Source organism: Taurulus bubalis (genome assembly GCF_910589615.1).
Source record: "Taurulus bubalis genome assembly, chromosome: 15".
Taxonomy (NCBI): domain Eukaryota; kingdom Metazoa; phylum Chordata; class Actinopteri; order Perciformes; family Cottidae; genus Taurulus; species Taurulus bubalis.
The window spans coordinates 22,099,861-22,125,150 of NC_136603.1; the positions used below are offsets into that span (position 1 = coordinate 22,099,861).

At 47.7% G+C, this 25,290-nt stretch overlaps 1 protein-coding gene across 1 annotated transcript in view; it reads right to left on the reverse strand.

The window, feature by feature from the left end:
• mycbp2 (MYC binding protein 2) overlaps positions 1-25,290 on the reverse strand; it is a gene marked incomplete at its 5' end in the record, with an annotated part of 59,029 nt that overhangs the window by 15,575 nt on the left and 18,164 nt on the right. Inside the window, 42 exons of the mRNA XM_079230623.1 lie at positions 1,753-1,878; positions 2,048-2,180; positions 5,848-5,988; positions 6,586-6,702; positions 7,936-8,033; positions 8,219-8,334; positions 8,410-8,465; positions 8,913-9,119; positions 9,214-9,358; positions 9,520-9,692; positions 9,806-9,855; positions 9,950-10,037; positions 10,124-10,242; positions 11,673-11,895; positions 12,000-12,218; positions 12,309-12,409; positions 12,509-12,651; positions 12,738-12,916; positions 13,029-13,166; positions 13,259-13,465; positions 14,527-14,718; positions 14,810-15,031; positions 15,490-15,764; positions 16,035-16,227; positions 16,349-16,445; positions 16,537-16,620; positions 16,738-16,872; positions 16,973-17,064; positions 17,612-17,739; positions 17,869-17,994; positions 18,283-18,455; positions 18,864-19,222; positions 19,387-19,504; positions 19,796-19,877; positions 20,523-20,642; positions 22,475-22,579; positions 22,888-22,974; positions 23,532-23,677; positions 23,860-24,064; positions 24,212-24,370; positions 24,558-24,722; positions 24,824-25,028. Coding sequence (XP_079086749.1) covers positions 1,753-1,878; positions 2,048-2,180; positions 5,848-5,988; positions 6,586-6,702; positions 7,936-8,033; positions 8,219-8,334; positions 8,410-8,465; positions 8,913-9,119; positions 9,214-9,358; positions 9,520-9,692; positions 9,806-9,855; positions 9,950-10,037; positions 10,124-10,242; positions 11,673-11,895; positions 12,000-12,218; positions 12,309-12,409; positions 12,509-12,651; positions 12,738-12,916; positions 13,029-13,166; positions 13,259-13,465; positions 14,527-14,718; positions 14,810-15,031; positions 15,490-15,764; positions 16,035-16,227; positions 16,349-16,445; positions 16,537-16,620; positions 16,738-16,872; positions 16,973-17,064; positions 17,612-17,739; positions 17,869-17,994; positions 18,283-18,455; positions 18,864-19,222; positions 19,387-19,504; positions 19,796-19,877; positions 20,523-20,642; positions 22,475-22,579; positions 22,888-22,974; positions 23,532-23,677; positions 23,860-24,064; positions 24,212-24,370; positions 24,558-24,722; positions 24,824-25,028 — 6,247 coding nt within the window. The remainder of the gene's footprint in view (positions 1-1,752; positions 1,879-2,047; positions 2,181-5,847; positions 5,989-6,585; positions 6,703-7,935; positions 8,034-8,218; positions 8,335-8,409; positions 8,466-8,912; positions 9,120-9,213; positions 9,359-9,519; positions 9,693-9,805; positions 9,856-9,949; positions 10,038-10,123; positions 10,243-11,672; positions 11,896-11,999; positions 12,219-12,308; positions 12,410-12,508; positions 12,652-12,737; positions 12,917-13,028; positions 13,167-13,258; positions 13,466-14,526; positions 14,719-14,809; positions 15,032-15,489; positions 15,765-16,034; positions 16,228-16,348; positions 16,446-16,536; positions 16,621-16,737; positions 16,873-16,972; positions 17,065-17,611; positions 17,740-17,868; positions 17,995-18,282; positions 18,456-18,863; positions 19,223-19,386; positions 19,505-19,795; positions 19,878-20,522; positions 20,643-22,474; positions 22,580-22,887; positions 22,975-23,531; positions 23,678-23,859; positions 24,065-24,211; positions 24,371-24,557; positions 24,723-24,823; positions 25,029-25,290) is intronic.

The following is a 25,290-nucleotide window of genomic DNA, read 5'->3' on the forward strand; positions in this document are numbered from 1 at the left end:
GACCCAGAGCTGCAAAGGCTTCTGCAGCGGCTTGAGCAAACATTCAGCGTGCTAGTGGTAGCTCGCCGTTTAGAGGGCGTTTCTCATTCAGGATACATGTCCCGCCCACAACAAACATGTTGTGAGGTCTCAACATTAAATGTCACGGCACTATTTTTCAGTTTTTGTGCATCGAGTGCGGGGGTCTACGCTCAAAAAGACGTCTCTGGAATGGAATAGAGACGAGCCTGAACCATCTACCCGTTTTAAACTTTGCCAATTTCTGCATCGGTCATCTGGCATAAAAAAAAAAAAAGCCAAGCGTGAATGCGACCAAGATGCATGCGAGACAGATTGACATCTCAAAACCACCTCGGGAAAAGGGGATGTTGAAAAATGTATGAATGCATCCGTCTCTCCACGTAGTGACACTGAAGTTAGTCATCTCTCTACTGGTCACATGAAAGCAACAGAAACATTGTCAGTCACACAGAAGGCGTAATAGCGTGTTAGTGTTTAGGTGCCTTTCCATCACTGGACTGGAAGTGAGGCCGACACAGCTTTGCATTGAGCACAGTGATGAAAATTAGAGGCAACCAGACTCGGGCTCAAGTCGGAGACTTAACTTGAACTGACAAGTGTGAATGGAGCTTTTATTCTGCAGATAACTTTGCATCATCTGAATAACCACGGTGCTCCGATTAGCACGGCGAAACAGGTCGGGCTCCTTTTTTTTTTTCTCCAAGCAGTGAGGAAGAGTTAAGGCGTTTGAAAGACAATTGACACAGCGTCAGCGAGATATTCAGGCAGAAAGATACAGACACATTTGGGGCAAGACGGTCGTGGACGGTGCAGCAGAACGGATGTGCTCATTCGGGGGATGTTTTCAGTGCTCCGCCATGAGGCTTTTTATGTAAATGATCAAGTGTTTTTTCAAAGAGACTGAATTAAGGCATCAGAGGGGGTCATCTGCGTTGGGCTGGATCACAGCGCCCGACTAAACAGAGCCCAGAGCAGTCGGGAATGAACGGAAGCACACGGACTGGCCCATGCACACGGACACCGCGGAGATGTTAGGCATGAGATCACAACAGTGGACACGGTGAGAAGCATGCATGAAGAGAGAGATGAGAGATCAGTGACCGAACTGAGCCATAGAAAGAGAATGAGAGTAGATTGGTCATTCGCATTCAGAGAAACGTAGCAGGACGGGCAGAGCGGCGGCCATTTTTATGTGTACCGCTGCCCACGCAAGGAGCTTCAATTCAATTCACTGCTGAACTCGTCAAATAACCACGGCATACAGTTCTCCTCTCATTCTGTTTTTACGGGATCACGGGAGTTTAAATTCCCTCTTATTTTGAACAAAAAGAGGAAATTGTACTTCTCATTGTGATAACACTGAAGATGGTGAAAATGTCTGCATCTTTTCAACTAAAACAAAGTAATGTATATCAAATCAAATCGTATGAGGAAAGTCTCAATACAATACAAAGCATAGGGGAAGTCAGATAGAGAAAATAAAGCGAGGAATAATAAAGACAAGGGGTGCAGAGTGAGTCAGAGGTGAAGTGTACGTCTGTAATGAAAGATCATCACTCAAAATCTTGGACTACAGCCGGAGGACTTGTACATGAGCAGCACAAAGTGAAGTGGATGTTGAAAGCAAAGTGATATGCAGATTGAGGATATGTGATAGGAAGTTTGTCTGTATCAAAACTTTTTATATATGGTTTTATTTTATTTTTTAATTTTACGGCACGCCGAGCTCACCTTTGTTGTTGGAGATGCCGTAGTCGAAGCCCTGCGCTCCGTTCGAGGCCGCGGCTCTGTTGAAGGCCTGCACGGAGAACGGGCTGGGCGGCGGCGTCTGGGCCGCGTGCTCGAGCAGGGCTTGTTCTGCCAGAGCAGATCAAAGTACGTTACCAACCATTCATAACGATAAGAACCTTTAATTGAACAGATGTTGCTGTACATTTACTTAAAATGCAAGTGTAGTTTAAAGAATTTCAGCGAAAGAATAATAACCGGAAACCATGTGACATTTAGAGTGAATGGTGCGGCTCACCGTCATCGTGCCGGAGGTACTGGTTTCCACCGCGGTCTCTGGCCAACGACCAGGCCTCTCCTTCATCGCTCTCACAGAACTCCACTACACTGTTCTTATCCAGCTGAACCCAGTTCCCTTCTGAGTTGACCACCTGATACACAAACAACACTCTTTATCCACACTCACACACACACACACACTGTTCACTTTGTCTCCGCAGAACATCATTAACATGCAATCATTGGATTCATCTGATTGGCACGGACAAAACCCACAGCAGCAGATCACATGAATTAGATTTTGTGCATCAGCAGACACTGCGGGACAAAACTGGTGTAGCTAAAAGAAAAGAACAAACTTACTCTAAGAAAGGGGTAGCTTATTGAAAGGTAAATGCATGAAGTTGTTTTTTCTCAATTCCCTGAAATATTAGCATTTTGAAAAGAAAGAAAAAAAAAAAACAGACAGACGGAAGTATTAGTATGTGCAGGCGGCACCGCTCAGGTCTCAGACAGGGCATTCCAAGTGCAGAGGAAACTACTGAACAGCATGACACACCACAGCAGCCAATGACAGCTCATATCCAAAAGAGGCGGGGCTCCGCTCATCACATCGCCAAAGACAATTTAGAAAGGTACCGGAGTTATTGACAGGGTGGTTAAAAGAGCAAGAGAGACATTCAAGGCACAGACGTGAGCACACTCCCACTGAGGAAAGTCTGGAAGGCGGCCGAATTCGACACGCTGAAAACTGCAATGGATTCGTAGGCAAACTCAAAATTAGTGAATCAGGAAGCACGCGAAAAGGGTCGCAGCCGCAGGGAGTTGATCCTCGAGTGGGAAAAGATACACAACACACACACACACACACACACACCCAGAAGCACCTGATGTATTCCCCTCAGACAGCCAGATTACATTCTTTACATTCAAAATCAGTGGAGGACTCTAATCTCCCTGAGAATTAAGGCCAAAGTCGACCGACATTGGCTACATTACATTGTTTCAACGCTAGCCACAAAAGAAATAAACCAATAAAAAAAACACAGTGTATCATTTGGGGTGAGTGCGTACCTCGCCTATGGCCTTGACCTTGTTGCCAAGAACTAACATTCCAATGGGGATACCCCTAAGGTTTGGGCAGCTTCTGATGTTGTGACCAGAGGGGCCGGTCTTCACTACCTTATAAAGCCCCGGGCCGCCGCCCTGCCCTGCCCTGCTTTGCGCCCGAATGGGGGCCTCGTGGGAAGGGCAGCTGCTCACCTCCTTTAAGTTCTCCTCCGATTGGTCCCTGACCTCCTGCAAGAGGTGAGAGCAGTGGATTAGAGGCAACGTACAGTAACACAACAACAGGCTGCAAAAATGGTTCAGTCCAGGAAAAGGCTCAAGGGCCAAAAGCCACTGGAACGGGCAGGAAGAGCAACCTGCCCTGGACAAAACAATCAGAAGTTCATTTTTGGACCCTAGTTCATTCCTTATACGAGCGGTTATAAAAGCCATGAGTGGGACTGTTTTGTGGCCGGGCGTTCTACATTTTCCTGGAATCTTCTCGGTACCGTTCCCGGCAAATGAAAAGTCCAGAACTCGACCCAAACAAAACCACGAGCTGCCGGTTTTTACACTTCAGTCGCTGTAAAGGTTCAAACTGGTGTACAGTTTTAGCTCGTGAGCTGTAGGGACGGCTGGCAAGTGGATTTTGATTCAGGACAGAGTCCGGATAGCTGGTCGCCCCGTTTCTGGTCTTTATGCTAAGCTAAGCTAACCAGCTGCAGCTTTCTATTCACAGTGCCGACATGAGAGCGGTCAAACGGTTCTTACCGACTACTTTGTCACCCTCAGGTATTTTACAATTACTCCACATCACAACATGGATAACTGGAAACCTATTCAGACGTCCATCCTCAACAGCAGGAAGTGATATTCAAAAACTCCCATGTATTCCCAAGGATATAAAAATAAATGCATGTACTGTACATAACATTGTAGAAGTGTCAACATAATTGAAAATACTGGCAGTAGAACCAACACGAGAACTCAAACAGGCCATGTAGTGATGCTGTTAAATGACCGACAGACAGTGAGGTAAACTTATTTCCAGACGGGCTAAAGGGAGGCATGCTGTGAACACGGACACGGGACTGTTAGCCTTTCCAACAGGACCTCATGCAGCAGACTGGGCGTTGGTCTCCTCGGCCCTCATGCAACACACAAGCTTGAACAGCAATTACTTTGTAAAAACACAACAACAAATGGGATCAGTGCGCCGGGTCTGTGGGCCAGAAGCCACCGGCGTACTGTTTGGTCACCGCATGGTCAAAATGAAACAAAGCAGACAACCATGCAGCTGTTGTTCGACCTCTTGTGCCCGATTGCAACACTGTGGGGAGACTACAAAGTCACAAGGGGTTCAAGGGGGACAAGTAGAGTGACAGATAAGAGGATAAGCTACGGGGCGCGTCCCTCCTTCATACAACTCACCTGTGGCGGGAATTTAGTTAAGGGAGTCCACGACAAAAAGCCGATATCCCTGACTCCTTGGCTAGCGTTAATGACAGTCTGAGCAACAGATCGTGAGACAGTCAACAAAAAACAGTAGACAACGAGAGAGAGAAAGAGAGAGGAGAGAGAAAACAGGATGGGGGAAAGGCGCATGTGTATTTTTTTGGAAGAAAATAAAATGTATATTTTTTGGCTTGGCTCCTTTGGAATTCAGCATCAGAGGGTTATTTGAGACGGTGAAGAAGAGAGGACAGAATCTGAGAGGCCAGATGGTGACGTTGTGGAGCGCTGATAAAACGGGGCCGAGAGGAACTGTAGCTCCAGGCCGAGCCCGTCAGATGTTTCAGCACTTTGGAAGTAAGTGTAAAACACAACAGAGAAAACAGTTGCCGGGGCAGAATCAAAAGGAATTGAAAGGTCACTCCAAACACAACGGGGGTCGTCGGTATTTCCAAATCCACGACCAAATGAAGTGAAAACTTCCAAAAAAATTCCCCACTTGGATGATGTAGTGTGTCATGCTGTTCAGACAAGAGACCTTAATGGAAGCCTCCTAAGCACCTAGAGCAACCTGATGCAAACGGAGGGATTATAGAGCAGTACAAGCTTCCCATGTAAACTCTTTTTTTTTTGCGGACCAGTGATTGCTTCATGACAGAAAACCACCTGGATATCAACACCATCGTTCAGATACTTCCCCCGTTACTGCAATATTCATGTCTTCGATCACACCCGGTCACATTGCTTTGTTTTTTAAGAATTCATTTTGTATTTTATTCTGTTATGGCGGTTTTTGTGGCATGGAGCAAAAATGTGAGGGAAACACTTGTTAACATGCTGTGGCGTCAGGGTGCTGATGAGTCGGGACTCGTGAGAGGCAATGAGGAAAAGTGCAGACTAACCAACTTCACCACAGGATGAACTTACGCCTTGGAGACCCTTTTTTTTTTGTGTGTACTTTTCCTGCATTGGGGTTCGCTTCAGCGCACTAAGCAGAAGCTACCTCAGCACGTGAACATCTACAACTGCCGTCACGCTGCGGTGAACCTCGAGTCAACACATGCACGCTCCCGGCTGCTGTTCCTTTGCGCTAGTGAAAGGGTCTCACGACTAGACGCTTCATGCGAGAGACAGTGAAACTCTGAGGAAGCTCTCAGTTCAGCTTAGAGTACATTTGGGGAGTGAAAAGTAAACTGTGATTGTTAAACAATAAGGATGATCTCTGAGCCCCCTCCCCTCCCCTCCCCAAACAAACAGCACAGGAGCCCCTGTCTTTATGAATCTGGGTCGGGCCGCTCAGCGGGGCCGTCTGCTACTTACGTCGGCTGGGACCAGTAGGCTCCTGCCCAGGTGCTGGTTAAAGGAGAGGCACCAGGCTTCAGTGTAACCATTCATGCTGGGAACATACTTCTTGACTGTTTCGTCATTGAGCCTGAGCCACACGCCATCATCATTGTGGATCTACGAAGGAGGGGGAGGACAAGAGCCATGCAGTCCTGTTACTATGGAAACAGGATGGGCAGCGCCCTCACACACACACACACACACACACACACACACACACACACACGCACACACACACACGCACACACACACACACCACTTAAGAGGTTGCAGGACAGGCTCTAGTCAAACTAGACAACAGTAAATCGAGGTCACAGCAGGGTGCGTTGAAGATGGTAAAATACAGATCATGTGTTAAGCAAAAGGCTTTGACTGCTCCAATTTTACATTTTGGAAATCTTTAGATTTATGTTGCAGGCGCTCAAGCCTTTCATGGAGCCTCAGAGTGGCTAGAGTATGACGCAAATCAAAGAGCAACACGTTTATAAGCTTTGCAAGAAAGTAGTTATTATCTAGAGAGGTAATAAGACATAATACATAGAAGACACCAAGCAGGACAAAAGAAACAGCGTACAATAATTATGTTTCCATCCATACCGATTTAAAGAAGACGAAACCAGGAAATAGAATCAAAGTGGACAGTGCTCCAGCTGATATACGTGTATATATGTATATATAACATGATTATACTCTGCCTGGTCTAGAGCCAGTTACCTCGTCAATGAAAGTGATGGTGCCATTGACATGCACTATGCCTATCTGTTCACTCTGCAGGGAGGGGTGACTACGCACACGCAGGCCTGCGCTGTCCTTGGACACAAATTTGCGGACCTGAGAGAAGCAGAGGGGGAGATGGAGACCGTGAGCGGCAGGAGCAAAGGATAAAAAGAAAAAAGGGAGAAAAAATGAACCAAACAAACAAAAACAAAAGACAAGAAGTGCAGCAGGAGGAAGAGAGAGAAACGAGGGAGCAGGTTGACGGTCGCATGCTTTGACCCACACGGAGCCTGCTTCCAAGTACACACAATCAAAACGGAGAAAGACGAGGAGGCTTCAGGAGCTCCGCTTTCACACACGTGCGTAAAAAAAACCACGGAGCTCCCAAGGAATATACGCAGCGCCGATTTAAAAAGGCTGCAGAATTTGCTTGTTTCCCCGTTATGGATCGCAGAATCTAAATGCAACGAGTTTCACAAAATGAAGAGGAGCCCCGACATGCCATGCATCAGTCTGATGCCGCATCTGGATTTTTTTTCAATTACGTTAAAGTAAATGTTTTATCTATGAGTAATAATCAATCAATGCCGTTTGAATAGATGAAGAGGCTGAGATACAGTGTTGGCAGACTATATGTGTACATGCATAACTATAATACAAATATAGTTTTGCCATAAATGGACAAAAGGTCTCAATAATAAACATAATATTATCAAGCAGTTGCTTATTTGTAGAAAAGCATCACACTTGAGTTTTAGTTTAGCCTGGAGATATTTGCAATATTAACACAATAACAATATAAAATATTTTTAATATCACGATTATCGTCGTTACGCCTCTATCGAGCATGATTTTTTAAGTCATTCGTGACAATATTCACAATGATCCCGATAATGGAAATTCACTACGATCGACATATTGAGTTTCTTTTTGTTTTTAAACTCGCGATCTATGATAAAAACCAGATATCATCCCATCACTTTGCACTGGACAGATAGATGGCTTACAATCAGCTGTGTGTCCATTGCTTTCTATGGACCGTTAGTTCTGATTGGCAGACGAGCAAACCAAAGCAAGGAGGCGCAAAATGAGATGCAAGATTTTCAGTGCAAGTGGGCAGCACCCTTTCATATTACAGGGAGATCCGTGTTTCAGTGTTCATATCAAATTACTGCTCAATGGCTTTCATGGTCAGAGTTTACACATGGTCAGAGTTACACATGGGTGTTAACGGGTATGGAAGACGGCACAAACTGTGGTTGGTCTCTGGTGCATTTGATGGGGGATAGCAAGCATGCATGCCTCTTACAGGTTTATGTGCATGTTCATGCCTCTGGCTGCGCTCACCTTGTTCGGCTGAGGTTCAGCCTTTGGTTTGACCATCTGAGTGCCGGGTGGGATCATGCCTTTAGGGGGGTCCTTGACTTCTACCTCCATACCAGCATCTGAAGAGAAAAGATTTGCAGCTCAAAATCTGAAAATGCCGCCGATTAACCGATTCATCAGAAAGGCCTCAACATTTTCAAATGAGGGATTAATCCATACGCATGACGTAATGTCACTTGGTGACGCTCATCAGTGCAGACCCTCTATGTGGGGAAATGCTTGAGCCGTTTCCATTGACATGTACCTATTTCAATGCCGTCAATGGTGACGTGGATGGTGTAGAGGCCGACTGCTCCCGGGGTCCAGTTGGCGCTGTAGGTTCCGTCAGTGTTGGCACGAATCAGCATGTTCTCACTGGGTCTGTGTGGGAAAGGATCCATAAGTAGGTGGCATCTCACTGGGAAAAGTGTTCTGTTTCTGCGTAACCTCACTCACCTCTTCGGGGTGGGGGAGGCAAAGCGCAGCTCTTCAAACGAGTAGTTTTCATAAGCCTGCAAAGACAAAGAGCACAAGTATGAAAACACTGGTCGACCAATTATGACGTTCCCTGAATCAAAAATATACGTGTTCACAGAATAAATAAAAACGCCTTTGCGAATTAGACGGCACAAATAGCGAAGGGAGGAGGACTTCTACATCCAGCTAATCAGACTACTTCCTCAATGTATTTATTCAGTCAATTGACTCTCCTTTTAGTCTTCTCTGATTACATCTCTTTCTATATTTAGTATCTTATTGTGAATAAGAAGTGTTTATTGTGAAAATGCAGACATGAAACAAACCAGTGGCTCTTAAAATGAGCAATTCCATGCATGCCCTGTAGGGGTCACAGGTTTAATTAAGATTTAATAACGACCAAATAGCTGCACCCTGTGGAGCACCTGCAACCTTCTAAATGTAAACAAGTGAGGGTTATGAACCAGTTCCAGGAGGCTGACCTTCATCATGGTGATAGCGATGTATCGAGCCTCCTTCACGATCATGGGCTCGTACGTGGCCTCCAGCTTGGGCATTGGCAAACCCCCAAAGGTTAGGTCGAGGCCGGAGGCCGGCGGCGAGGAGCTCCCGGGGAGCCGCTGCAGCCGCTTCACATTCTCCGGCTGCAGAGACTTCTTTTGGGAAACAGGAACAGCCTTCACCTCCACCTGGACACGTGAGAGAGGAGAAGCGCACGTCAGATTCCGCGGCTCCGATCTTCTAAAAGATTCATCTCTTGGAAGTCGAAGCCATCCCCCTGACCTTCATGTGAGGAACGTGCACCACATCTCCGTACTGGTCTTTGGTCTGCACCACCACGGTGGTCGGCCAGCCGCAGCGTATGTCGTCTTTGTTCAGGATCAGAGACGTCTTCTGGGGGTCGGCGTAAGAGTCCGGCTGCAGCCACCTGGATGCAAAAAGGACAAAAGGAGAGAGACAGGGTAGTACATTTATAATCTGCGGCGGAATTAAATTGCAGAAGGAAAAATACCAACATACAGTTCAAAACAGAATACGTTTTGCTCTCTTTGGGCAACTAGACCTGACACGGGACAGACAAACGTTTACCTGGCCAGACGGCCTCCGCTGGAGGTCTGTAGACAGGTGATGAAGTCCTCAAGGAACGAGTGCTCATTGGTTTGGAGGTGCAGGGGCAGATTTCCCTCCAGGGCCTCCAGGATGGTGGGGGAGTGAGACAAGGCCAGACCCTTCCCCAGGATCCCGGAGTGGGACTTACAGACCTGGGGTGACGTGGAAGGAAATAAGATCAGGGACGGTACAGTGATGATGAAATGCAAAATCCGTTCCACGAGACAACAAATAAGAGTATCTCTGAATTTAAAAGATGACACACCTGAAGAGAGGCTTCCTCGAGGATCTCAAGATCCTCCTCCAGTTCATTACCTTAAATTAAAGATTAGAATCACAGATGAATGATTTACTCAAGACGTTTTTCACAACAGCCGAAGCAAACCTCCTCATCCACAGTTTTCCATACCGATGGGGAGCGCCAGGTCTTTCTTCATCAGCGCTGCAGCACACACACTGCCCAGGAACGCCAACTCCTTCTCCAGCTGGATGATACCCTGAAATGTCCACAACGCGATGGTCAGGAAGGTTTTTTTCTCCCCATTATGCAGAAACATTTAGGAATGTGTGTGTGAATGTGTACCTCATCGGGGCCGGGGTTGAACTCGTATCCCACAGCCACGCACTTGAAGCCGTAGAAGCAAGCCTTCTCGTCTTTGACGTAGTCCGAGGCCGTCTCCAGCGAGAACAGTACTTCGTTTCCTGAAAGCAGAGCGGGAGGAACCGTAGAAGATGAAACGAGAGACAGGTGGGCGGAGTAGTGCATGCAGGGAATCGCTGGTAAACTAATGGCCGCCTGCTGTGGCTCAGCGAAGCATCATGAAGGAGATTAAAGCACAAGACGGGAACCATTAAGATCAATGAACTACAGCCGTGTTTAGCCGTGTCACTGCTCCACCACGACACATCTATACACACGTATTGCTGGTGCTGTCACAGTTCACACATTTATACCTCAATAAAGAATACGTTTGCCTGTTTTTCCCAAGAAAGGAATAGTTTGGCTTTTTGTGGGGTTGTATGAGGTACTACTCCAGTCACGCGTACCAGCACGGGAGCAAAGCGCTGTACTGCTGCTGATTGGGCGGCAGTTTTTAGATACCTAAAAAAAAAGAAGTTTAAAAATAAATATCAATTCAAGGAGACGCTATATTTAGAATATTTCCCCCGCTTTACCTCACCGTCAGACAGCCCTTTCTGACAGTGAGCCGAAGCCGTTATCTACGCTCTCTTTTAAAGCCACAAACTCCTTTGAGTGAACCAGTGATGTAACCTTGCAGAACACAGGAGCTGCTGGTGGACCGCTGCCTCCGGCGCTCAGTTTGTTCGTGTTATTGTGTGACTTTGGTGAATCTCACCGAACTCATTAACAGTAACACAAACAAACCAACTTATAGAGGCAGCGGTAGACCAGCAACTGTTCTGCTACGTTAAATTACTGGTGCTGTCAAAGGAGTCTGGTGTCTTTGCAGAGACCACAGATGGATATTACGGCTTCGGTTCCCCGTCAGAAAGGGCTGCCTGGCAGCAAGGTAAAGCGGTGAAAACATTCTAAATATAGTGTACACTTAAACTGAGAAGGATGTTTTTAGGCGTCTAAAATACGTCCACAGCATTGCTTTGATTCCGTGTCGGTACTCCAGTCTGCTTCTCCCAAATCCATCTACCGGAGTAGCACTTGGACTTTGGAGAAGTACCTCACTTGGAAAATCCAGACTATCCCTGACAGTTATGTAAAAAGACAAACATTTGATCGTCATTGAAGTTGTTTAAAATTCACTGCAGTGCATACTTTTCCTGATTTTACTTAAAAAAAAAATTTTCAGCTTTTAATTACAAGTCTGACAAGCACCTCAAATGACAAAAGTACTATTACATCCAATCGTAGTGCCGATGAAATTAAATATCAGAGAAGTGCAATTACTCAGCAGCCATTGATGATGACAAAAAGCACTGATATTTGGAAGCAGAAGTTGGCAAATGTAATTAAGTGTCTCGATTTTAGAACGTATCTTTAATCTTATGTGGTAAACGTATTTCTCTATTTCGGCCGACTATATATTAAATCAACCAGGTCTCTTGGCTTTTAGAACTTAGCACTTCTGTTATTGAGTGATCATTTGCTCTCCTACCAGGCAGCACCAGGACGGTGGTTGGCCAGCCGGTAGCGCCAGAGAACTTCTTGAGATCGGTCCAGGTGTTGATGGTGTCATGGACCAAAGGTTTGCCCCCCAGGCTGGACAGGTGGAGGGTACGGCTGGGGATGAGCAGGCGCAGGACGTCCTCTGGCTGCGCGGTGCCGCACTGCTGGTCGAACTCGATGGTGGTCCAGCGGACACAGTCCGGGAAAGACACCTGAGGCAAGGCGAGACGGGGCCAGATTCACTTTGAGACCTTAAACTAGTGCGTCTCCGACTGATGCAAGTCTCTTTCTTTCAGTGGGCCAAAGGACAGCTTACCCTGTATTGTGTGACGCCAGCTTGTTTGTAAGGGTGGTCGCTCTCAATCACAGAGTAGTGGTTGGAGGTGGTGCAAGCCGACAGGCCCTGCTCCGGCTGGTTGCCGGTCGTGCTGTCTGTGGACTGGTTGGGGTTGAAGGTGGGCGGGGCGTACTTTTGGTTGAGAGCGGAGACGGCGGGTAACAGCTCCTGAACGAGTCCGAACACTTCAACGGCAGCCTGGGTGAAGGAGAGCGAGGCGTTTCACTACGATGCCGCGTCAGAGAGAAACGATTCACGAAACCAAGATAAAAGGCTCTGCCATCTTACCTTCGGTACAGACGCTGCCACGGGGCCGATGTAGGCCAGGATGAGGGGCAAGAGCATGGAGAACAGGCTGGAGGAGCTCAGTAGCTCGGGGATATCGTCCACTGGAGATAATAAAAGGACATCGGTTAAACTGAAGAGAGGCTGAACTAAATAAAAGTGGCTCTGCTGCAATGCTTTTGTAATACGTTTGATGCTCTTACCATCAACAGCGAAAGCCCTGTGCAGCAGGTCCTTCGCCGCCCTGACCACAGCGCTGACCACGGACAGAGATCGGCTGCAGTTCTTGTCTTCCTCATTGGCTTTGCTGAGCAGCTGAGACTGGAGATCCCCATCGTACTCACTCCTTCAGCCACGAGAAAAAGAAGAAGAAAAAGTCAGAAACAGAGCCCACCCCACCAAATACTTCACAGATTAGACGCGAGCGTGGACCTGTAGTAGAGAATCTGTGGGATCTGTCCCCTGGTCTGGTTGGTGCCGTTGCTGCTCAAGCTGCAGGTGCTGAAGGTGAAGGACACGCCGTCGGAGCACTGCACCGTGGTCATGCCTCCGTCCCCGTTCGCCGTCCGGCTGCCGTAGTTCCGTAACCGCACGGCGTACTTTACACCCTCCTGCGACAGAACCAAGTCATCAGTGAGACAATATGCATTTAAAAAGAAGGTAGAAATAAGTTTGTATTTGAATCTGAACTAAAATCTAATGCGTGTATTATTTTCTGTGCACCTTGAGCGGCACGGCCTTGTCCATGCGAATCTCAGCAATATCGCTGGGAGAATCGTCGGTGCTGTAGGTGCCCTTCACCAGCTCCAGGGACGTCCACCTGTGAGAATGTGCCGAGTCCCCTGGGTGCTCCGTCTGTGCCTGAAGGGTGATGAGAACACAAGTTGTAAAAAAAGAGGCGAAGTCACGCAACACCAAACACAATCATCTGAAAAGGATCTCTAATCACTTACATCGTCGGCCAGCACCTCCAGTTCATACTCGTGGATGCCTCCTCCTCCGTAGACGCACACGCCCACCAGCACGACGCCCGGCTTGTCCACCGTCATGCAGATGGCGTCCGGAGAGCCGTTGCCCGTGTTCCAACTGCGGCCCTGGCTCGTTTTGGTGAAACGGTTCGGGGACGCTTTCACGGAGTGGAGCGAGTTCAGCCCATCGACCTAATAAGCAAGGACGCAATCAGAGATGTGGCTAAAACAAATCTTATATAACCACACAGGGCGGGTTAACACATTCGAGGAGGAACGCAAAAAATGTATGTATTCCACCGCCAAGCAGTCGTGTTGCAGTTCACATTCATGCCTGTCCAAAATGTCATCGCTTCATCATTTTATGGGATATTTGTGTGAAATTGTCATAATTAGGATACGAGTTATGGTCAAAAAGGAGTTTTATGAGGTCACAGAGACCTTCGACCACCAAATTAAAATCAGTTCTTCCTTACGTTTGTGCCAGATTTTAACAAATTCCCCCAAGGCGTTCCTGAGACACGGCATTGATGAGAACGGTACGGACAGACGGCCCGAAAACAGAGCGAACGTGGATGCTTTCTAAAAGATCCATTGTCTGAAATAAACAGTGCAAACTATTTCTATCAGCCGCGACTGCAGAAGGGACCCTGTCCAGGTGCTCAGGGGAGGAAGACTTGTTTCCCTGACAACAGACTGGCGAGAAAAAGAAAAAAAAGAGAACAGGGGCTGCTGTCGAGTGACGGTTACTATGGCGACGACAGCGCCAGAGTCTGCAGCACAAGGGTATGCCTGCGGCGATGATTAAACTAAGAGTGTGACAGAGGGAGGCCGACATCTGTCCCTCCCACTTAGTGACTCAGCATGTCGTAAAAACAATAAAGGAAGTCTAATTCCCACTTCTTCTGTTACCGTGTTTTTTTGGCATCGGCACAGACGTCACCTTGTGAAAAAGCTGTCACTACGAACGGTTACGCAATAACAACAGAGCTTTTAGTGAAAGGATAAGACACGGGGAAGGAGGAAAGAAAAAGAATAAGAGCCTCGTTGAAATCTACAACTCTCAAAGCTGCACTGTGACAATTTGTAATTGAACTTTGAACCCTGCTGTTTGAAAAGAGTCTGCACATGTTCCTGAAAAAAAAGGAAGATGCTCCACAAGAGCACAAAAAGAGGACATCAGGTGTAGGTGGCTCTGCGGCCCCTACGTACGCGCCTTGTGTTTGAGGGTGCGTGAATATCAGTGTCGTTACCTCGGAGCCGAGGGCCGAGGCGGTGAGTTCGGAGACGATGGAGGCCAGCAGCCCGCAGGTGTTGGAGACCAGGTGTGGGGAGAACAGCTCCACCTCCTTCCTCAAACTCTTCCTCACTGGCAGGACCACGATCACCAGCATCTTCTCCAGAACCTCCCGGAAACTGGTCATGCCCATCAGGTTCTCCTCCGTCTGAGGGGAAGGGGAAATAGGATGTTACCGTTTCACCACCGATAAGAAGAGAGGACACCCGACGCATCGCGCACAACGTGCACAAACTCACATGGCTCAGTTTCTCCATGTGGGCCACCAGCAGGGGGAAGCGGTGAGCGAGGGCAGAGTCGTTCTCCGTGCTGACTTGTTTGACCAGCGAACGCAGCAGCACCTCCCCGTCGTACGCGATGGGCAGGATGGAAGTCAGCTTGACCGAAGTGTGGCACAGAGCCGACATCACGGCCGCCAGCAGGCGGCTGCTGGACGTGCGAAAGTTGGCCTCTGCAATGTCCTAAAAGAGGAGGGTGAGCAAGAATGAATCTCTAATTTGATCCCCTTTTTATTATATTTCTACAACGTTCATTTAACGACTTAAGACTTGATGAGAGCGTCGCTATCACACATCATCTAAAATGCTCACTAAATGTAAAAGCATGACAATCTTTGGAGCTTCAATAATTGCTCGATAAACAGAAAATGAGTCATCAACTCTTTTCATTATCATTGTTCGAGTCAACATTCAGTAAAACATGACAAACATTCAGTGGGTACATGTTCTCAAAATGTGCTGCCTTTCTGTTATTAGAAAATGTAATATCTATGGGTTCAGGACAAACGGAAGCAACGTGAAGACGTCCCCACAGGCTTTGGGAGCTTGTGATGGGGCATTTCATACACTAATGATACATCAGGGGGGAAACACATGAATTGCTAATGAGAACAGCACTGTGACTAGTGTCGTCCTCTGACCTGGTCCAGGCAGTTGAGCAGGTCGCAGAGGCAGGCCCACTGCAGAGCCGGCGTGGGGTAGAAGGAGTGGAAGCAGGCGGTGAAGGTGTTGTGGCACTCCTGCAGCACGGCTTCCAGCAGCGTCAGAGGCTGGGACAGGTAGCCCTCGGGGTCGTTGTCCAGCTTGGTCAGGCAGTTGTCCATGCCTTCTGACAGGATCTTCTTCAGCAGGCTGCGCGTCTTTCCCACGCACTCCGCCAGCTTGCTGGACTCCTCCACCACAGCTTTGGTGCTGGCTGGAAACCAAAAGGACCGACAGAAAAGGAAAACACTGTGAGGTCGTACTAACAGTGAAGCGCTCACTTGAGATATAAACACAACCTTGTCTGGAAAGGTTTTAATAGACATAAAAGGATTGTCACACTGAGTATTGCATTCAAGAATGAATACTGTCAATTGTTTTTGTCATTCTAAAAAAGGCAGGGAACCAGCAGTGCCAAAACAGCTTGAATAGCAGCGCTGTGGTTTTCCTTTTCGCAAAGAACGAGTCGTTATATTGCGCCTACCGGCGATGGGGAAGATCTCACAGATGTAGACCCTGAGCAGGCGGAGGCAGCACGTGCCCACAAAGCGCAGCCTCTCCAGGTCCAGCAGGGTGGCCGTGTACTGGAAGCCCTTCAGCCCTCGCAGCTCCTCCACACCCAGAACCAAGGTGGTCCAGCTCCAGTGAAGGACACTCAGCAGGGACTCAAAACATTCCTAAACAGAGAGAGAGAGACAGTCACACGCAATGCTGTTTTATATCATCTGTAGAGACCATTAAGCAGGTAGAACCACAGAGGAGGAGGAAAAATATTAAAAACATAGAGAAGACACTGACCACTGAGACGGTGCGAGCGAACGAGCGTTTAAGGATGTGGACCGGTTCACTGGTCTGCTGCTTCCCTTTCGATGCATTGCCATCATTTGAAGGAAGCCTGGTGTTAAAACATAAAGAAACAAATCAAAACCAATTACTTGACGAGCCTACAGACAAAGAAATGCTGGAGTGTAAAGAATCATACGTGCCTGTAAAGCAGCTGAGGTATTTGACCCGCATTCACGTCCGTACCGTTGTTTGACTTCTTAGAGCTTTTGAACTGAAAGACCACACTTAAGGGGGAAAAAACAATATTTAAATTCAAACATTATCGAACTCAATGGAAAACGTGTAGGATGTATCCGTCTATGAATGCAGGAGCATCCTGTACACTGAGGAAGGCGTTTTACCCGTCATCAGTCGTGATGGTAGCCTGTCCGTGAGAGCCACAGTCACTGCTGGGTCCAGACACTCGGGCCCACGCCACATACCACCAGCCCAGCTGCAGCAGCACCGGCTCGTCAAACATCATGGCGTACTTCTCCCTAGAGGCAGGACCAGCATTGCTCCCATGAATACTTTCATTTTCAAGAAAATAGTTGGGCGCACCGGCGGAATCCATGATGACGTTTTCTTTGTCTTTACCTGGCGGCACAGTCGTACGCCAGCACGTCGGTCTCGGCCAGCAGATCGCCGTCCGTCTCGTGGTCGCCGCCGTCGGGTCCCAGCTCGAAAAGCTGCACAACAACAGGACTGGGTGAGTGTGGTGTAAACGCCTGTGACTCTACTCGATCCATTGAGTGTATTATCCTCCAGTTATTGGTTTCAGGAGGTTTGTCTGACTGCTACAATGAAATTATTGCAGCTTTGCATTGATTATGGTCACACAACGTAATGTCTTTGTCAGCATAGTCGGAACCGGTGAATTCTAGAAACTGCAGCGATACATGCTATGAATACACGTGTCAAAAGAATCAAGTGTCTCTTCATTAAAAAGATTTAACCTTTTGAAAACCCACCTATTTTTAGTAGTAGCCTCTGCTCGAAAATTGTATACCCAAACTAAAAAAGGTGTATCTCTGCAACCAATAGGGCTATTTGAATAATTTTGGTGTTATAATAAAAGAGTATAATGTGAGTTGTGTGTTCAGATGTGTAAATATCAGTCTATATGTTCCTGGTTATGAGTAAATGAAGAAGTGAATTATACAGTTTTTATAGCGATATCTGCCCTAGAGCCCATGTGGGCTCCACCGTTTTCAGGAGTGTCACAAGGCGGCTCACCTTGATCTTGGCCGTGTACTCCCCTCGTCCCCCGAACAGACCCAGTCCGCCCAGCAGGATGTCTGCGTCGGCACAGAACCGGATGGCCTCCACAGAGTGGGCCGAGTAGCCCCAGCCACCGCCGTGACCTGCAGCGCCACGCATGGGGTCAGTGAGGCTCACAGACGGCGTTTACACTTTGGTTCTTTACTACAACATATGCTGGTCGTCGCATCACACATCATGTACCATGAATCCTGCACAAAGAGCCCACTTACTCTCAAAGCGGTTCACCACACTGTAGTCCTCCTTGGAGTAGACCTTCATCACTGCCTGGGTTTCTTCCTCCGCGCTGGCCACACCCATCTTCAGCTCTTGCATGGCCGCCAGCGTATCCAGGCAACCTAAGCGGACGACCCAGTATAATTCCTCTCAGCATTGAATGATGAAGAGCATGAATTCATGTGACAGCGTGTCATGTTTGGCTACAATCTAAGAGCAAATCTTGTCTGTCAAATTGATATTTCACAAGAATTGAGAGCACATGACCGATTGGACGAAAGGGTGATGTTTGGAACGTGGTAACATGTACTCTGAGACACACGGACGCATTGTCCACCATCGCTTGTGTCGCAGCATGCGTGTACTTATTCATTAGACCCTCAATAATATCTGATCCAGCAGGGCATTACCGAGGATGTGCAGCGCTCCGTGAGAGCGAGTGGTGGTGGCGTGGGATCCCGAGGGCAACGCGAGCTCCGGACTCAGGATGCTGCAGCGAGCCTGCAGATCCGTGGCAGAGGGCATCCTGGCGTCAGCTATCACCGCATTGTAGCACAGCATCTCTTTAGCAGCAGGCAGGAACCTAAGAGCACACAGAGGGATACCAAGAGGGTTCACACTAGGGGTTGCATTTATTTTGATTTTTATGCTTTGTCAGAATAGACAGATTCCATTTATTACCATAAAAAAATTGGTTATTTGGGAAAAAAGTATGGACCCTTTCAAATAAAATGACCCAATTTGAATTAAACCTTTTGTTCAGAGCTTTTGCCAAACTACCAAACCAAAAAAAAAGAAAAGTAATTAAATTGTAAGTTTCTCTTAATACCAGGTAGCACCACATTTCAGTTCAATACGTTCTCTTTAGTCCTCATGTATTCTTATTTGGATGCAAAGGGGATAAACTTGGGATAAATCTAATGCTCAGCAATACGGCACACGCAGCTTAACTACAACTAAAGCCAAATGTTCGTGTTGTCCTTGGACTGACCTCCATACGACGTCATACACAGGGTCCAGACACAGCCCAAATCCCTGCAGGTCCTCCTGCTCAGAGTCATTGAAGGTCCTGCAGCTTCCGTCCATTTTGTTGATCAGCAAGCATTTAAATGGAGGCGGCTCAGACACAGAGGAGGGCACAAGGCCAATAATGTGTTTGCTGGCAAAGATCTCTGAAGTGGCGAGGACATGGGAGTTGATAAGAGCCTCATCGATCCGCAGGAAGGTCTGGTCCCCGCTGGCACCAATCCAGGTGGCCTTTCGCCCATATTTGGCCCCAATGTTGGGCATGGGAGAAGGCTTGGCGTTCCAGTACGGCATGTCCAGGATGGGCCGGCCCAGCTGTCCTTTCTAAAGAACAAGGAGTACATGTATTCACTGTGAAGAGCAGCTAATAGTCAATTATGTCAAAACAGGTGTGAAGCAGTGAACATTTGAAATGCAAATGCATACGAGTAAAAAGAAAATATTTAAAAAACCTGCAACCTCTTAAAAAGCCAGAATGTTCTTCTTACCGAGAAGCTGCCGAATGTGAAGACCTGCCCGTCCATGAGGAGCACGGCTGTGTGGTTACTGCCGGCTGTCACCTGGACACTGGGGCCTGGAAGGGTCTGCAGCAGAGTCGGAGAACCCCTAGCAGGAGAAGCAGCCGGTTCAGGTCGTGTGTCCACGTGAGTGCAGCATGTTATTAATGCAAAGGACTTTTTTAAGGCTGAATTAACAAATATAGGCTGCTAGAGCACATGTCTAACAAACAACAAACTTCCCCCTTCCTGGCCAGTAGAATTATGGGTAATGTACTATATGTTGTTACCATTGCTTCATTGTAAATGACATGAAATACTGCATCTTACTCTCCAATGAACTATATTTGATGCATTACAAATAATTCCGCCCTTTCACGTGACCATGCATCAGCAATACCTCGAGTTCACGTCTCCGTGGCCGAGCTGCCCGTGTTGGCCGTACCCAAACGTGTAGACGTCTCCGTTCTCCATCAGCACCACTGTAGAGCAACACAATCGGGGCGGTTCTTTACTTCAAGGGAAAGGAAAACCTTGTTCATCCCTTTTTATTTTTGTATGATGTTCTCTACACAGGGTTCATACACATTTTGACTAATGGGTTCCCTGACTTTTCCATGACTTTAAACCAAATTTCCATGACCAAACATTTAGTGAAATCTGGGTGTAAACAGTAAAAAGTGAGTAAATGTAGTATTTAAACTAACAATGAGAATACAAAGCATACAGTAAACCTTAAATGACTCAAATGAATGAGACAATAGTTTGATTAAAAGAATAAACATTTATATAGATGCCTGTATGTATGCCTGCTTATATTTGGAGTCTTTCTTTTAAAAGCATATTCATTATTTCAAACTCAGCGTAAATGAACGACATGAACACATGAATATAACACATTTACATGACTTTTACTAAACTTTTGGGATTTTATTTTTTTCAAGGACTTTTTTTTCCAGGTCTGGAAATAACCATTTTAAACTTCCATGACTTTTCCAGGTTTTCCATGACCGTAAGAACCCTGTTTACAGTTAAATGCAGACAGATCTACCCCGCGTGCCTGACCAGAAGAAGAAGAAGAAGAAGAAGAAGAAGAAGAAGAAGAAACGCGGGGAAACGAGTCCTACCTGAGTGGTGGAAGCCGCAGCTGACCTGCACAGCTCGCAGCTCGCTGTCAAATCTCACGGCCCCGGGAGGGTAGGTGGTGATTTTGCTGGCGTCCTTCTCCCCGCGCTCACTGCTGCCATCTATAAGGCAAAAACACCAAGTCAGCACATTTGAGGAGAGAGCGGGTGGGGGGGGTCTGCGGGGGAGAGTGAGGTTAAGTAGCAACTTCAGACCACAGAGGTAGCTGTCTCTGCACGGTCCTGGAAAACAGAGCAGGAGGGAGAAGAGGAGGAGAAAGAAAACAGGGAGAAGCATGCCGAGAGAGAAAGGAAGCTCTGCAACAGAAAGGCTTTTGGCAACCAGTCCCATGACGGACGTAAAGATTGATTGTTGATCAAATAATTAGATTTTCTTCTCAACATCTGTCTGTGCTCAATGAGGAAGAGGGAGTCGTGTGTGTGTGTGTGTGTGTGTGTGTGTGTGTGTGTGTGTGTGTGTGTGTGTGTGTGTGTGTGTGTGTGTGTGTGTGTAAAGTTGGATAGAGTCCCATGCGTTACAGTTAATACAATGACAGTCAATACCCTTTTGGACCAGGAAGCAGCTCATTGTGGTGAACCTCTCTATCTGAGGTCGGCCAGAGGAGATGACAGCTTTAGGTTTTTAATATTACCTCGCAGTAAATGTAAAAGTAAGTTTGAGTGGCTCATGGCCCAAACCTGCATGAGGGTTTAAAAATGATTTGCTCGTGGTGACAACTGTCAATGTAGGTGTAAAGAAACAAGAGCTCTTCATGACATCTAAAGCACCATTAGAGCTTACTGGAAGGTCACGGATGGAGTACTGGCGAGGGGTGGCATCCATCTTCATGAAAGTAAAACCATTAACCATGGACGCCCAGAGGACTGTGATATATAACCATACAACCTAAGGTAGCCTTACAACTGTGCATCAACCACAATGACTGGTTCCGCAAAGATGGAAAGATATTCTGCAAAAAACAGCCTCAACTTCTTCCCCAGACATTGATGAGCTGTAATAGAGCACACTGTGGCATCAATGTTTCCACATAGAACAGTGGAAATTAAATTAAAAAAACGTTTTTCCTTAACAATGAGTCTCTATCTGGAAGGTTTCCAATGGGGGATGAATGCTTTTACTTCAACAAGGGTCAACAGATCAACGGTTCCACTCCAACATGCGCCATCTATCGGCAAGAGAAGCAGCAGCAGCTCAGACCTACAGACAGATACCAGAGAGATGACTGAGACCATATCTGAAGTATATTCTGCATATATAATGTGTTACTGCGTTATGTCATTTGAACGGGGGTCTAATTGGAATCACAAGTTGATCGTTGGTTGAATAGTTAGCTTTGAGAAAAGTAACTGCAGACAATAAACACGTGATGGTCAAGCGCCTGAAAGCTTAATGTGACGCCAGGTTCTGGTGTCTCGCTTGTGGAAGGCTGGGGGTTACTGAGCCGTTTCCATGAGACGCCTCACATCTAAAAACATGGACTGTGAAGCCTGCAGCCCTGCTTCCGTCTCTCTGCGTCACATGTTTCAGCTCGGCGCTCATCGAAGCTCGCTTCTCCCCAGTGAGCGCTGTTTTTTCGTCCGCTTGCGATGCTAATGTTGTAGCCGGGAAACGGCAAATCAGCCGCTACGGGAGTGATGGCAAGTACATTTTTGGGATTTCTATTTAGGTCAAACAACGGAAGCGGGCAGCGCGGGCGTCCCACTCCGAGGATTAGAGCGGGTAAACAAGAAAACTAATTGGCTTAACAGACATACAGTATTTACTGTACTTGAGCCCCGTCCTGCCAACAGGCCACATTTTGTTACCACTGGTGAAGACATGAGAGTCCCGCCATCACAGAGAGTGAGAGAGGAGGTGGGCGGGACAGCCAGATTGGGAGAGGAGTCAAAAAAGGGTGTCTCTGCACCCGTTGAGTTAGTGAAGACCAAAGTACCTTTGTGCTTGTCCCGCTTATGCCTTAGTGCCTGAAGGGGTCTTATTCTGGCTAGGGCCTGCTCACGCTGGTTCATAATAATGGGACCGGGGAAAACAAGGGGGCCTGGGGGAGAAAGACACTTTCACATGCATGCACAATGCTCACAAATGGGAAAGAACACATGATAAATACTTCACCACAACAATGTGCACACACACAGACACACTGAAAAAAAGTATAAGCAAAAGGGGGAAGTCACCAAGGAACAACACCGAAGCTCACACAGCAACTGAGGGTGTAGCTCCCCGCTAGTCATTGCCATCTTCTCACTCTCCCCCATGTTCTATTCTCTAATATAGAAAGCATGTCAAAAAATAACACACAGCCCTTCTCTAAACATCGTCCCCAAATTGTTGAGCCCCGATTCATACCTCTGCCCTCCTCCAGCCTGTGCCGGCGGTTGATTCTCTGCCGCTTCTCCTCCTGACGGATCTGAATGTGCTCCTCGATGTTCACTCCTGGAGGGGGGGGGACAGGCACAGCTGAAAACCCCCAAAAGAAAAGAAAAAAGAAAGAAGGAAAGGACCCAGGTACAGGCAGCCCAGACAGGATGCAGGAGGAGGAGGAGGAGGAGAAGGAGGGGGGGGGGGGACGGAGCAGAACAAAACAATACACACATCAATGAGTGATGGAAAGACGTCATGGAGAAGCAATGAGTCTGCACAACATGAGAACAAAACAAAAAGGATGAGCGTCGACAAGCGCGCGAAACGGCACATTGGAGCGAATGCGACAGGCAGTGTGATGCGTGGGGCGGAAGCAGCGCGCTTGAACCCCTCCACCCGCTTCTATTCAGACATGCTGCAAACCACTCAAAATTGCAACATCACATCGCGTGTGTGTGTGTGTGTGTGTGTTTGTGTGTGTGTGTGAGACATTTTAACATGCAGCTGATTTATCAGACTGTGAGCAAAATGTAAACAATGCAAGCGGTGATACGGGTGAGGTGTAAATAAAGCATGAATGAGCGACGGGGCGGGGCTCAGGAAGTCATGTAGGACGTCAGGTGGCATACCGAGCAGCAGGTCCAGAGGAATCATCTCCTTCACTGCGTCAAAGATGCCTCTCTGTCTGGCCTCTTGGCCGTCCAGCTCCCTGGCACAGGCCTTGCAACAGCCACACGCCGAGCAGCCGGACTCTCCAGACCCACAGCCACAGATACTGGGAGGACACACGGACAAATACAGTCACATTACGAGGAGCAATTTAGCCAAAAATGTGTGAAAAAAGATACACCCTCCTCGGTCAGGTGGCCATTTTCTGGCTCTCATGGTAAACACATGTGCTGTACAGATACTGTAGTTCGGCCCTTCGACCCCTTCTTGTTTTGTGTGCCTCCTTACCCTCCTGGTACTCTGTCCGGCCGTCCGCTGCTGACGCAGCTGGCGCCGTAGCCGGTGCAGTCTCCGCACACCGTGCACACCATGCACTGGTCCAGCTTCCACTTGTGCATGCCCGGCTGGCACATCATGCTCTTCTCTTCCTTCTCTTCCAGCTCGTCCTCCAGGTCCTCATCCATGGCCGTGGCCATGCTCTCCACACCGAACGCTACAATAAAACGCACACGCAGACACACACGGGAAAGTCGTCAGATTGAGCGTAGCACAAAGCCGAGGAGCGTTAATGTAAGACACAAAATCAGTGTGTGTGTGTGTGTGTGTGTGTGTGTGTGTGTGTGTGTGTGTGTCTGCTCACCTTTCCCTGCCTGGCTCATGGATCCAGTGTCTCTGCCACACTGGCCCTTGTTGTTCACCCCGAATGTCCACACTTCGCCGCTCTTGGTCAGAACACACGTGTGGGCCTTGCCCATGGCGACCTGAGTTACAGAGTGACCTTTCAGGTCCGTCACCTGGCCTGTGGACGAGAGAGAGAGAGAGAGCGAGAGCGAGAGAGTAACGATTATAAAGAGCGCCAATTACCCGGCTTTACGACGGAGAGGTATTTTAAGATAATTTGAAAGTCTTTCATTCGTCTTCATCAAAGTAACTACTGATATGTCTCAGAGAAGCTGAGGTAGGCGAAACCGTCCCAGTCAACTCACAGGTGCTGTCGCTGTAAATAGCATCTTTGCCAAACATGTAGAGCTCTCCGTCCTTGGTGACAATGCTGCTGCTGCCGTTGTTGCACGCCGTGTACACCGCCGTCTTGGTCTCTAATTTGATCATCTTCTTGGGCTTGTACGGCTTGGGCTGTCTGCGGCTTTTAGCTGAAAACAAACACACAGCGACGTCAGGACTTCAACTGAGGTGGCTTTGATTCAACAGAATTAAGTGTGGAACCTTTTCTTAAGGTTTGAAATGGTCTTACTGGACTCTCCGTCCTCGCCTTTGCTGGCAGAGCCTGTGAAGAACACGCTTCCGTCTTCGGCCACCAGCAGCGCATGAGAGCCATCGTGGCCGACGGAGAACTGGATGATTTTGGGAGACTTTGTCACGGGCAGTTCCACCCATTTCCCTGCTGAAGGGCCACCCTGCTTTATACCCAGGCTCTGGTACTTTCCTGTGTAGTACACCTGTGAGGGGAAGATGAGGAAAGAAGATCAAATAGTTGTTTGATCTACAGTATATACATTTGTTCGCACTATGCTGAATCAAAAGCTTAATCTGGGTTCTTTTTTCTTTCTTTTTCGGCAGAGGGCCCAGAATCTTGAATCTGGATCCCACTTGGACGGCCGACATCCCTGCTGCATCAACGTGGGCCGTCCCCAAGACAATGTTTGGTATTTACGAGCATCAGTTGCCTCTCCCTCTTAACTCGGGGTGTCAGTCGGTAAG